At 48.2% G+C, this 14,015-nt stretch overlaps 1 protein-coding gene across 2 annotated transcripts in view; it reads right to left on the bottom strand.

Moving 5' to 3' along the window:
• Positions 1 to 5,993: 5,993 nt before the first annotated feature.
• The window catches only part of LOC121448163 (protein DDI1 homolog 2), a 50,754-nt gene continuing 42,732 nt past the window's right edge, over positions 5,994 to 14,015 (bottom strand). For both annotated transcript variants that reach the window (XM_041651951.1, XM_041651952.1), the window contains one exon: positions 5,994 to 13,978. In XM_041651951.1, coding sequence (XP_041507885.1) covers positions 12,204 to 13,978 — 1,775 coding nt within the window. In that variant the 3' untranslated portion in view covers positions 5,994 to 12,203. The remainder of the gene's footprint in view (positions 13,979 to 14,015) is intronic.

The raw sequence follows: 14,015 nt of genomic DNA, 5'->3' as shown, positions 1-14,015 counted from the left end.
ACACAACACTTCCCTATCACGTGAGCAGCTCATGAGACTCTGAGTCAAAAGCATCAAAAACCCAGAGCCTGTGCTGATTCACGCCAGGGCCTCAGGCAAGACACTTGCCCTGGTTTCCAAATCAGTGGCACAGACAAAAGGATTTCAAAGCCAGCTGTCGGGGCGCAAGCCTGGAGTTCCCGCACTTGGGAAGTAGAGGCAGGAAGATCGTCCTCAACTTGGAGGCTTACCGGGAGGAGGCCTCCTGTCTCAAAAGAGAGACGTCTCAGTGATTAAGAAGAGCACAGGATTCAGAGTCCAGCACCCCCCATGGAAGCTTACAACTATTGGTAATTCCAGCCCTGGGCATCTGGTACCCTCTGGCCTCCTTGGGTACCAGGAACACAGGTGATAGGTAGACACATGTGCAGATAATACACTCATATATAAAAATATATAAATAAAAAGAGAAGAATTCCTCTCTTTCTTCCCGACTCCAGACAATTATGTTTGTGTTTAGAGGAATCACTTTCTCGGCCAGCAGGCTGGCGAAGCTGTTTGAGCCTACCAGAGAGGGGACAGTGGGACAGGCTGGTTCTAGGTCCCCCATGCTGCACTGTATCCAGAAGTGGACTGGACAAACTGAAGTACGGCAGCTTTGTCTAGGGCATTTGACTTTGTATTAAACGCCCAGTTCCTTCGAGTTCTAGCTAGTCAGTAAAATGGGTGGGTAGAAACCTCCTAGCTTACAAAGCCTTCAAGCAACTTCTTGCCATACAGCGTGTGTGTGTGTGTTGTGTTTTTTTAAAACTTTAAAGTTTTTATCATTTTTACTTTATTTTATTTTATATGGGTGGGTTTCAGATAGGCACAGCTGTCACTGGCTTTGTGAGTCCATCTATGACACAACCCACTGGGGCCTTTGCGATGAGAAAATGGAGGCAGTATAACTGTGCTTATGAATTTACTCCTTTGTAACACGAGAGTCAGGGCTGGGCGTGCAGCACGGGGCTGGGGGGGGGGTTAGAGCGCTCGTCTATACGGTAAGCTCGAGGACAATCAGAATTGTACAGAGAGACCCTGTCTCAAAAATAAAACAACTCTAAAGCAAGATACAGGAGAGAATTTTAGATTGCGTGAGAAGGGGTCAGTCTAAGGAGAAGAAAGACATGCAGGAAAGAGAGGCAGCTAGGACTTGGGTAAAGTAGCCACAGAACGCCAAGGGTGACGTTTGCACAAAGAACCGAGAGAAAGGAGAAAAAGGAAGGAACGTGGGGTAAGTACATTTCAGGCTGAAGAATGAATGGCGGGGGTGCTAAGGCCTTAAGGGGCAGGAAGGAGCAAGGGTGACTTATTCACGTTCACGCAGCCAGCGAAGCTTAGAGCTGGATCCAGGGAGGGAGCTGGCAGATGACAACTGAAGAGTAAGGGGCCTTGGAGACATTAAGAAGGTTCTGCCTTGCACTCAGAGGGAGGGGCTATTGGAGGCGTGGAGGAGGGCCATGTAGGACAGATCTGGGTCATGACCAGACTTCTGTGCTCTGAGGTGGCACCGACAGGGTTGAGGGTGAGCTGGCTTCAGGGTGTGAGAGGAGCAGGTACTGGGAGGGAAGACGGTCCTGGCCGCTTAAGGACTTCCTCCTCTGGGACTAAAGAGGGAGTGACTTCACAGATAAGGACAGGTCGCCAATGCCTCAGAACAAAGCAGTAGTATCCGGGAGCAATCTCGCCCTCTTCTGAGCCATTTCTCTATCTTCTGCTTGTGACGCCTTTTTCTGTTTCGAGAGCCTCAAGGCGCCGAGCTTGGCCTCGGATTTGCTGTGTAGCCAAGGGTGGCTTTGAAAGCCTGACGCTCCAGTCTCCACTTTGCCAGTGCTGGGAATGCAGGCATGTGCCAGCCCGCCCACTTGATGTGCTGGGAAGAAACCCAGGGCCTGCGCTTGCCCACAGGCACTCTACCAGCCAAGCCCACATTTAACACGTACTTTTGGCATTTATTTATTTACTAACTTACTTATTTATTTATTTTTTTTTTTTGGTTTTTCAAGACAGGGTTTCTCTGTAGCTTTTGGAGCCTGTCCTGGAACTCCCTTTGTAGACCAGGCTGGCCTCGAACTCACAGACATCCTCCTGTCTCTGCCTCCCAAGTGCTGGGATTAAAGGCGTGCGCCACCACCGCCCGGCTTTACTTATTTTTTTTATTCATTCATTCATTTATTTTAGTTTTCCAAGACAGGGTTTCTTTTTGTAGCCCTGGCTGTCCTGGAACTCACTCTACAGACCAGGCTGGCCTCCAGCTCAGAGATCTGCCTGCTTCTACCTACAGAGTTCTGGGATTAAAGGTGTGTGCCACTACCACCAGGCACAAGTTTTCTAAAACTTAAAAAACAAGAACAGAACCCAAAACTATTTCATTGTATTTTTACTTAAGTGGATGTCCCACCCTTTTCCCATTGTCTGCTCTCCAGCTGAATATGTGAGTTTCTTTTATTTATTTATTTATTATGTATACAATATTCTGTCTGTGTGTATGTCTGCAGGCCAGAAGAAGGCACCAGACATCATTACAGATGGTTGTGAGCCACCATGTGGTTGCTGGGAATTGAACTCAGGACCTTTGGAAGAGCAGGCAATGCTCTTAACCACTGAGCCATCTCTCCAGCCCCCGAATATGTGAGTTTCTGTCCTGGCCCTCTGACACGTACTCCCCTGACACAGCAAGTTTATAGTCTTGTTCTCTGCAACACTGGGTATTTAGTGCTAGGCAAATACTCTCCTGCCTCAGCATTACAAGAACAAAAAACAAATAAACCCAAAACACAGGGGCTGGGATTGCAGCTTAGTTGATAGTGAGAGTACCGGTCCAGTAGGCAGGAGGCGCTGGGTTTGAGCTCATGCACTTGATAAAGTAAGTACGGTGGTGCATACCTGTAATGCTAGCACTAGGAAGTGGAGGCAGGGGGTTCACTCTCAGTTCCATCTCTTTCTTGGCCAGCCTAGGGTATAGAAGATCTGCTTAAAATGAGTGAATAAGTAAGCGCATCACTTAGGGGCCTTAAAATAGAGATGGAAGGGTTTTGAGACTCCCAGGTGGTGTGGCACACGCCTTTAGTTCCAGCACTCGGGAGGCAGAGGCAGGCGGATTTCTGTGAGTTTGAGGCCAGCTTGGTCTACAGAGCGAGTCCCAGGACAACCAGGACACAGAGAAATCCTGTCTTGGAAAAAGTCAACCAACCAACCAAACGACCAACCAAGAAAACTCAACTCCAAACAGTTGTGCAGTCGGGAGTGGTGGTACAGCCCGGTAATCCCAGCACTCGGGAGGTAGGAGCACAGGAGTCCAGCTCAAGGCCCTTCTCAGCTACACAGCCATAGTGAGGCCAGGATATGATTCATACAGCCCTATGTCAGAGAACAAAACACAGCGGGTCTCAATTGGGAGTCTCAGTTTCGGAGCAGAGCTGGGAGTCAAGTCTGCTACTCCCTGATCTGTGACAGTACTGATGTTCTGTGACAGAAATGGGGTTAAGTCAATTCCCAAGAGACTCTGTCGCTGTCTCACCTGGAATTTAGTGCAATCTTAATCCATGCTGGGGAAACAGGTGTGGAGACTCCACAGCTATGAGGCACTAGCTTCATTATATGTCGCTGGGATTTCTGTTGTGTGACCAGGTGATTGTTTCTGTCCCCTCCCCTCCCCAGCTTGCCTTACTTCCACTATCTCAAGCAAAGTAAAGAACTGGGCGATTTAAGAACCCCATGGAGAAATCAGAGGTGGTGGTGCACACCTTTAATCCCAGCACTCAGGAAGTAGAGGCAGGCAGACCTTTATGAGTTCCAGGCCAGCCAGGGCTACACAGAGAAACCCTTTAAGAAAGGGTTTTCAATGTCCTAGCTAGCTAAGTTGGCATGGGCCTTTAACCCTCAGCACTCAAGGGACTGAGGCAGGATCAGGTTTGAGGCCAGCTTGGGGTATATGCCCATACCCTGGTATGCGCATACACACACACACCACAGAATAAATGTAACGAAAGAATTACCCCCCCCCACACACACACAAAGCAAACACATAGATTATACTTCATAGCCCCTCTTTTTTTTTTTTGTTTTTGTTTTTGTTTTTTGAGACAGGGTTTCTCTGTGGTTTTGGAGCCTGTCCTGGAACTAGCTCTTGTAGACCAGGCTGGTCTCGAACTCACAGAGATCTGCTTGCCTCTGCCTCCCAAGTGCTAGGATTAAAGGCGTGCGCCACTACCGCCCGGCCCCCTTTTTTTTTAAAAAAAAAAACAAAATTATTTAACTTTAATTTATGTACATTGTTATGATTCCCTGAAACTGGAGTTACAGTTGTGAGCTGCCATTGGGTGCTGGGAAGTGAACCCAGGTCCTCTGGAAGAGCAGTCAGTGCTCTTAACCGAGCCACCTCTCCAACTCTATTTATTTATTGATTTATTCATTCTGGCTTTTCGAGACAGGCTTTCTTACAGTCCTGGCTGTCCTAGAACTCTAGAACTCGCTCTGTAGACCAGGCTGGCCTGGTCTAAAGCTTGGGCTTAAAGGCGAGTGCCACCACCTGGCTTCATAGCCCCTCTTAAAAGTCCGCTGTGGTCACATGACCCAGCAGCCACTGGCTTGACTTGAAATGAATGTAGGTCTGCAAGACTTCTGCAAGCGCCACTTGGCATCACGTCTCTGAACCAGTGACCTCACACCTAAGAGGTGTGTTCTTTGCCGGCTATCAGCTAAGCAGCTCCCACGTGGTAACCTGTTCAATCCTTACAATCTGCCTCCTCTTGTCTAGGGTACGTGTGCGTATGTGAGTATGCACTTGTGGGTCAGAGGTCCACACTTCCTTCATCAGTCTCTGCCTCGTCTTTGGAGAGATTTTCAACTGGTTAGGCTGGGAAGCCAGTGAGCCCTGGGGACTGGCCAGCCTCTGCCACGCTGCCCGAGGCGCCTGGCCTTTTCTCACGTGGGCCCTGAGATATGAAGTCAGGTCAGCATGCTTGTGCTGGAGCCAACTTCCCCCCTTTTACCCTTTTAAAAATAATTTATTTTATGTGCATTGGTTTGAAGGTATCAATTCCCCTGGAACTGGAGTTACAGCTGTGAGCTGCCATGCGGATGCTGCAATTGAACCCGGGAAGAGCAGCCAGTGCTCTTAACTGCTGAACCATCTCTAAAGGTTTTTTTTTTTTTTTTTTGTGAGGGCGGGGGTTGAGACAGGGTTATTGTGTAGCAGTTGGAGCCTGTCGTGAAACTCCCTCTGTAGACCAGGCCGGCCTGGAACTCCCAGAGATCCGCCTGCCTCTGCCTCCCGAGTGCTGGGATTAAAGGTGTGTGTTCCCCAGCCCTTTAAGTCTATTAACAGCAAAGCTGGACTACACCAAGCAGCGAGGCTCCGGTTCTCAACCCCCCACTTTTTTTTTTTAAGATTATGTATACAGTGTTTTGCTTGCATGTACACCTGCATGCCAGGAGGCACCATTACTGATGGCTGTGAGCCACCGTTGTGGGTACCGGGACTTGAACTCAGGACCTGTAGAAGAGCAGCCAGTGCTCTTAACCACTGAGCCATCTCTCCAGCCCATGCTGCGTCCCTTTAACACAGTTCAAGTTGTAGTGACCCCCAACCATAAATTTTCATTGCTACAGTTATTTCATAACTATAATTTTGCTACGGTTATGAATCATAATGCAAATGTTTTCCCACGGCTTTAGGTGACCCCTATGAAAGGGTTGTTTGTTGCCCCAAAGGGTCGGAACCCACAGGCTGATACCCACTGTCAGTGTTGTCTACTATTTTGTACCAACTGCATACAAGAAGCTCATCATAGATCCACAGGGAGCAGATCCCCAGCAACCTAAGTCAGCTTCGTGGCTGCTCATTCCTTCCGGAACACGGTGCAAGAAACAATGGCCCCAGTACCTGGGCAGAAGTAATTTCAAAGGCCGGTAGGAAAAAGGGCTGGAGCGAAGAGCCATCTCAATTGAAAAGAACAGATCAAACACAGTTTCTTATGATAAAAACTTTATTATCTTAAATATCAAAGGTTTTACACATCACGTTTTCTTCAGAAAATTCCTATTAAAGAAAAATAAAATAAAGTGTTTGGATTATTCAGGGCTGACTTGTATTTCAAAGTGTGACCAATAAAAAGAAAAGAAAATCAAACTCAAAGGCATCTAGTGCGTTCAGCTGCAGACAGGTCCTAAGCAGTGGCACGAGACCAGCTCAGGGATGACTGAGTACAGTTCCCATAAATTCTGTTTCCCCTCTCAAAGCATGCGATGTGACTGGACCACTGGTAAGCAGATTGGGCCAACCAGCCTCGCTTCAAGAAAAGCCAGGACACCTTGGGACACACAGGCACAAGATGCAAAGCAGGCTTCCAAGTCACGGCCTGCCAAGTGGGGCAGGAAACCACTCAACAAGGCTCTGCTAGGTGTTGAAGCCACTACCCAACTCACCATGAAGAGATCCAGATACAAATGCACAACTACTCTCAGGTGTGTGCAGAGCAGACTCGATTTACACAAAGGATTCCCCTGGTGTCTGTTGCCAGAACTAAAGGTGTGCAGGGCAAGGAAGAACACGCGCAAGCGCTGGGGTGAAATGGTGCGAGCCCACGTGTCTCCCAGGCTCTACGGTCCAGTCAAGGAGCCTGTAAACACAGATCTGGCTGGCTCACGAGAGAATACAGATCTACTCTTATTTAAGTCTGCAGGTTGTGGGCTACCAAATTCTAAGTACGATCACTTCCCATCACCTGAATAGGCCCAGGGAAAATGCCCCTTACCCAAATTAGCCACTCAAAACCGTCTCAGGTTGCTTACTTAGCACGGCTCTGTAAGAAGCAATCTGATCTTGCACTCCATGCCAACTCCTGATCTGTGGTTCAAACTTTGTAGGTAAAGAAACTCCTATGTTCTTGAGCTATTTTCTTGGTAATTTCCCTAGATAGTGTCCTAAAACTTGGCAGCCCCCCACCACACTTCACACAGCCCCTCCTCGCCAGTGCCCCAGTCTTAATTACTGGTTAACTTTTGAGTGTATTTCCTAACAATCACTAACACTCGACTCTCCTACGCTTCAGGAATGCACACGCTGGGCTATCTCAGAGGGCTGGAGAATGTCTTGCCAAGCAGTGCTGCCTGCCATCCCACCCGTCGCCAACTACTCTTCTCCGCGTTTCCAGTTCCACACTGCACTCGGCCGCCTTAAATAGCACACCGCAGAGGCCTCTGCCGAGCTCTGCTCTCCCAGATGGTCGTGCCATGCTCACCAGAGGGTGGAGGATGCCACACACCCACCCGAATCAGTGTGGCATCCATACTCAGGGAAGGAAAGGTAATTGATTCCTCTCCTGCCTGCTCCTTTCTGGTCAACAGCATGTTACACATTGATCCCTCAGCATCTTTTCAGTTATTTCTACTAAATTTTCAGTTAAAACTATTTTTTCTTTGCAATGCTGGGGTGGGGGTCACACCCAGGGCCTTGCACATGCCAGGCAAGTGTTCTACCAAAACCCTCCCCCCACTTTTTGGAGACAAGGTTTCGTGTAACCAAAGCTGAAACTCAAGATGTAGCCAAGAATGACCTTGAACTTCTGATCCTCTCGCCTCTACTTCTCCAGGCTGGGGTTACCTGCACATGCCGCACCCGGGGCACGCAGTGTCTAGGCTGGACTGAGGCTTCCGGCAGTTCGGCAAGCGCTCTACCCATCACCAATGGGCTACATTCCCCCACATCCCCAAACCATTTTTTATTTTCACTCATTTTGAGACAGTTTCTCCACATAGCCCTGACTGGCCTTGCATTTACAGCTTAAAGGTGTGTGTCACCGCATCCAGCCCCTAATTGTTTAAACAAAACAAACAAAACTAAACATTTAAAATATAACTCTAGGTTTACAGCATCCGATTCCATTGTGGCCTTGATTTTTTTCCCAGTCAGTTCTAAATTACAACCAAGTATATTTAAAAATGAAAGCAGGCTACCCAGACATTATAAAATGTGCCTATAACCTCTTAATCCCATCTACTTGAGGATTACTAGTTCAAGGTCAACCTGAGCTACATTAAATCTCTTCTCGAAAACAAAAGCATGCCAATAGGTAAAAACAGATCTTAGTTGAACCTTGCCTCATGTCTCTCCTAGACTGAAGGCTTCTAAGGCCAGGCTCCAGTCTGGGTCAGGTGCTGCTGAGCTCCCAGGCTTCAGGGCTACTCAATGTTTGATGATCAATGGGCTCTTGCCCATACTGCACAGCCTGATAGGAGGAACTGACTTCTTATCTAGAATGTAGTAAGATTTGATTTCTCTTAAAAGCACAAAATACATAACAGAAAACCTCTGAAACACGGAGAAACCATTTTTGGTATACAGGATGCAGAAACTCCTATCTGGGGAGACCTAATATTTGATGCAGGGTAAGAATGAATCAAAGTGGCAACAAGCCAGAGACCACACCCTGTGGCCAGCCCTCTCCTGGAGAGCTGCCCCTCTGACTTCTCCCTGATACTCCCAAGATGTGATGCTTCTGCTAGTCAAAAACAATTAAGGCACAAAAGAAAAGCAGGTGCATCCAAGGCTCACCAAGTCCCTCCTGCGGCTCTGCCAACAGTCAGGGGATTAGGGGACGCAAGCACAGGAGCTCACTCAGTGCCAGCCCTCAGGGACTGTCAAAGAGGAATTCATTCCCAGGAAACACAAAACTTCATTCTCCAGGAGGGAAGTACATGGTGACCTTTGTCTTTCTAGAGAGCCACAGGCTCCTGCATCACCAACATCAGCTTTTATTTTTCTATTTTGGTAGTAAGGATCAAACCTGGACCTCACATGCTATGCAGGAGTTCTCCCAGTAAGCCCCGCAGCACTGCTAATGAACTGCTAGCCAGTTCAGCCACATTGGTCACGCTCATCACAGGTAGCAATCAGAATGCACTGAGTGAATTGGGCATGGTGGTGTGAGCCTATAATTCCAGCATTCTAGAGGCTGAGGCAGAAGAACTGCCATGAGTTTGAGGCCAGCCTGGGCTATGGCAAGATCCTATCTCAAAAAAAAAAAAAAAAAAAAAAACCAAAAGAACAACAACAAAAAACATACAACAAGGAAGGGAGATTTGCCTTGACTCTCCTGCATAGCTATTTGCAAGGCAGTTTACTATATACACGGTAGGAAGAAAAGCCGCCAGATGTGCAGGCATCTGTAGACACAGAAGCTGCTTTTCAACCTACGCAAAATATTTGTCAATCACCTTCTATATGATAGCTTACATATTTATTTATAGACATGAGCTGAAAAGTTGAAACAAATTCTTATGGCTTTCGCTAAAGACAGAAAGCTGTAGAGAGGGACGAACAGGCAGACGCTACACAAGCTGGTTATGAAATCATTCCTCTTGCCAGAGAAATGCTTTGGGTAGACACCGCAGTCAGAGGGGCTGGGATCTTCACCACCGACTCAAGCTTCCGTGCCAAACAACTGGTCTTCCCGTCACCTACCAACCTGGAGCCCAAACTGTGGGATGAAGGCTTACGGCGGTCTAAAGGCCTGAACTAGCACATTCGAAGGGCCAAAGCTCCAGCTGCAGCTGTGCTGTCTGGCTACCAAGCCCCTTCTGCACACCAGCTTCAGCACAAGTCTTACAAGAAAATCCTCTTTGGTGCATAAATGGAGATCAGAACTGGAGGTAAGTGCCGACGATGTTTGGTAAAGGAGTTGCCCCTTGTGGCTATGGCTGTAGTCCGACACTCTCGACACCAGGATGCACGATGATGATGGGGTCTAACCCTGGGGAGTCAGCTGAGTGAAATCTGACAATGAAGGTCCACTGGGGTCACATCCTTTCATGGCCCCTGTTCTATGACTGCTCAATTGAACTAAGTCAGTCAATTCCTAACTTTACTTTTCTACTAATGTCAGACAAAAGATCCCCCCCCCCTTCTGTTTTTAGACAGGATTTCACTAATGTAGCTCTGGGTGGCCTTGAATTCGCAGAGATCTGCCTGCTTCCTGGGGTTAAAGGTATACGCCAGCATGCCTGGTCTTTTATTTATTCTTGACAAGAGTTTAAAACTCAAAAGTAACTATGCTGAAAAGAAAGTAATGACCTAAAGGAACGAAGTATTTGGTGAGTGAGCTAAGCTTCGTCCAAGGATTCTGAAGGACCATCTAGTCTATCAGCTTGCTTCTAAAAATGAACATACATGTAGAGTCATTAAAAACTACTGTAGTGAAATCTTCTCCAGACCGGTATCTGACACCGCCTAGGGCTCTCTCCCATCATCCGTTTTAAAAAATCAGTGGCCAAACCACTGGTCTTGCACGCCAGTTCCTCTGTTCAGGCCTTCTGGGGTGCGGGTGGGGGGCAGTAGTGGCTGTCTGTCATCAGTACCTTCTCTACAAACCCCACCCTGTGGCCCCAAAGATTTGTAACCCTAAAATATACCTCCACCCCCCCAAAGCAAACACCAGGTCTCAGTGTGCTACTACTTGATCTTTTAGCCACAACTCTACGCCGGGCAAGAGCCTCCTGGGAGCAGGTTCCCGGTGTCACACACTTATCTTTGGTGCGACAAGCAAAGGGCGGACACGCTGTGCTTGTCTGAAACAAAGAACTTCTCGGCTAGCCTGATGTTCTGAGCGCCTAATGGAGAAAGGAAACCACAAGGCCATCCAGCAACCATTTCCAAACTCCAGAAAGGGTCGTGATACTGTGTGACCTGCCATCGTGTCGCTGGAGTGAGTCTCGGCGCACAAGCAGCGTGGCAGAAAGAAATGGACCGGAGAACAGACCCCTGTAAGTGCCCTAAAGTTTCACCAACTCCTGAGATATGAACCCATCTGTGCTCAATGACTTCAATTCTGATGGAAAGAACAAGCTTGAGAGAGAGAGGAGAAGAGAGAGGTGGACTTTAGACACAAATCAGTCAGTGCTAAGTCCAGAAACCGATTCCAAACTCTCACTAGGAACCAGGAGTTATCCTCAAGATCCTTTTCGAGAAAAGCAAGATTCCAGATTCCTGCCAGACATCTGAGACAACAGTTTATGTTCCAGGAAAGGATGCCTTCAGCCCTGTCCAGAGGGATTATTGCACAGTGGGGCCCACAGGACGACCTACAAGGCGAGAACTTAACACTAAAAAGGCCACGGTAAACGCATCTCCGCGTTCCGCCCCACTCTAACTCAACATGGTGAACACAAACATGGATCCTGCTTAGAAAAGAAACTCCTGAGGAAAGAAAGGGATGGGAACTGTACCAAGGCCACCATCGTCAGAACTTCGGTTGTACCCACTGCCATAAAGGACACTCACAGAATGACCAGTCTAAGCAGCAAGAGGACCAGGGACGAAGGTTCTAACTCAGTCTTGCTCAGCTCAGAGTGAGCATGGGAAGACCTTCCCAGCAGGTGTGTTTCAGAAGCTAGGCTCCTGGCAGCTGACCATTGGCCACTGAGGCCTGGGGGGTGTCAGTGAGATGCCCCAAGTCCTATATCTAGTACATTCCAGTGTTTTATCTCTTACTCACAGTCCTTGACATTTGCAAATGGAATTATGATCAGTTTTCCTCCTTCCCTTTTTTAATACAAGTAGCACCATGTTTCATTCTAATGTGAACCCCCACGCCCCACCCACCGTCATAAAGGTGTCTGGCAATCAATCCACGCAGCAGTCTATGAAGCACAAGACAGCCCAGTTCTAAGCCCTCCCGCTCACCCTATTTAAATGTCAACCCTGAGCACACAAACCAAAACATACAACTCCAGGAGTTATGGAATTCTTCTCCAGCTTCCTGTTACAAGCCACATTCTGCACACAGCACAGCCAGAGCCAGGAGTGGCTGGCCTGTTCCTAGCTGCATGGGTGGCAGGGTTCGTGTGGCTCCTGCTTTCAAAGCATTCACTCATCTAAAATGGTATGCTATACACAAAACCATCTGTTTTATTACAGAATACATCATCTTAATGAGAATAAAAAGCTTTTGTATGCACATACTGCCAAGACATTTTAAAAGGCCCAAATTTTAAACAAGTAAAAAGACAAATTCATCAGACAAAAGATCATAAATTACTTTGGCCGGGAAAAAAAAAATCTGGCTCAACATTTTGCTTGCAGGTTGGTTTCTACATATACTGTGTATGTATGTGGTGAGTGTGTCTGTGTGGAGAGAGCTTTCACAGAGGGAATGGGGTACGGTCTAGCCGCTTTCCCACAATTACGTAGGGACTACAATGTTCTTTGCTAGCAAAACAAGAAGTGCGAGGTCTGCATTCCCACCAACTCGATGCAAAGCCCCAAGGGCTTCCTGCAGAGTAAAGCCGGCACGGAGAATCCGGTTAACATCTGCAGTGGGAAAGATGAAGGGTGGAAGAGAAGACAAGGGCTGTGTGGCAGGTGGGTCCAATCCATGGGAGGGCGGCGCAGCTCCAGGGCAAACACTGCTGGTCTCCGGCCCGTCTGTGCCTGGGTTCTGCACATGCTCGGAAGGCTGACTGGGGGTACCCTCCTCACCTGCTGCAAATGTGGGTGAAATTTTCACATCTGAGGTGCAATGTGGCTGATCAGATGGTTTAGTTGAGGTTATGGCGACAGAACAGCTCTTCCTGACTGACTCCCTTGGTCTGGGGACACCTTCTTTGCCAGGTGACAAGCCATCACCCAGACCCCTGAAGCTAGTGTACGCTTCATGCTCTATGCCAAGACAAGGTGTGGTGGCTATGATTTCTGTCTTCTCTGATTCAGAGGTGGCCTGGTGACAGGAGACTTGTGGATACTGGTCACTAGGGGTCGAATTCTCACTCTGGGCCCCCCTTCGGGAAAGGTCCAAAGTACCTGTTTGGCTCTCAGCTTGCATCTCTGACCGACAGTTAGCATCTTCAGGTGCATTTTCTGAAGCTGGCTTACAGCTAATGACCAAAAGATGATGCAGTTCTTTCAAGGCCACTGTGACAGATGAACAAAATTCTTCGGCTGCCTCCACAGAGGGCTGACCGTGGTCACTCAGAGGGGAAGAGGAAGCGCTGCTTTCTTGGCTATCCATCGCAGACACTTCAACATTATCTTCTGGGGGCTGCAAACCCCAAGCCGAGACGGAATGTTCCATGCTCTCAGGTGAGGGGCTGCAGTGTACTGCTTCCACTTCCATCGTGGGATTATCGGAAGTGAGATGTGGTGCACCAGGGCTCCTGATGCTGGCATCCTGCCCGCCCATGAAGCTGCACACGGCAGTCAGAGACCGTTCAATTGTATCCACGTCCATCAGGGTTTCTGGGCAGGAGCAGCTATAGTGCCCTGAAGCTACAAGACTTTTCTCTGTATCTGGAAGATGAGCATTTGTCTGTAGTTCAACTCCTTTCATCACAGCTTCCAAACTGACAATGTTTTCTTGGTCCTGTTGATTTTTTGTGTCACAGGGACATTGTTGGTCATGTGGGGCACTCTGCTGACCGTTCCCTCTGTGTGGTTCTCTGGGCTGCTGAGGGCCATTCACTTGACCTGGGTTCTGATTTTCTGGATGCCAACTCTTTTCTTCCACAAATCCCTGTGGCTCATACACCCCAGTAGTTGTGAGAGATAAACTAGTGTCCTGTCTGGTGTGGAGATAAACTCTGAGGCCCTGGGTTCCTCCAACAGCAAACTTCTCTGGATTATCTGCAACAAATGCTTCTTCGGATGAATTATGCAAAGGCATAGCTGGATTCTGGTCTGGTGGGGAAGAGAGATCAGGAAGGCCCTGGAGAGGAGGAGGATCTGTTTTCGGAGAGTTTGTCTGGAATTCAGCCGAAGTCTTCACAGCCTCCATAGCTATAGGTTCAATGCTATTGGGGTCACTGGGCTTGATGGCGCAAACTGAAGCAGAGACAGAGCGAGCAAGACTCGTGGGGCTACCAACCTCAGGACTCTGCCCTGAAGAAGGGGCTGGATGGTTGAACCCATCTGAAGTCAGCAATGATGACATTCCCAGTGAGGTAGATTCTTTACTGCTTTTCTCTGTTTTTTTTTTTTTTTTAAAGTAAAGAAAAAGAAA

Source organism: Microtus oregoni, unplaced genomic scaffold (assembly GCF_018167655.1).
Source record: "Microtus oregoni isolate MIOR12 unplaced genomic scaffold, Mior012 000005F_ref0000423, whole genome shotgun sequence".
NCBI classification, from domain to species: Eukaryota; Metazoa; Chordata; class Mammalia; order Rodentia; family Cricetidae; genus Microtus; species Microtus oregoni.
Note: the sequence above shows the minus strand (reverse complement) of the source record. Positions and strands in the feature narration are given on the sequence as shown.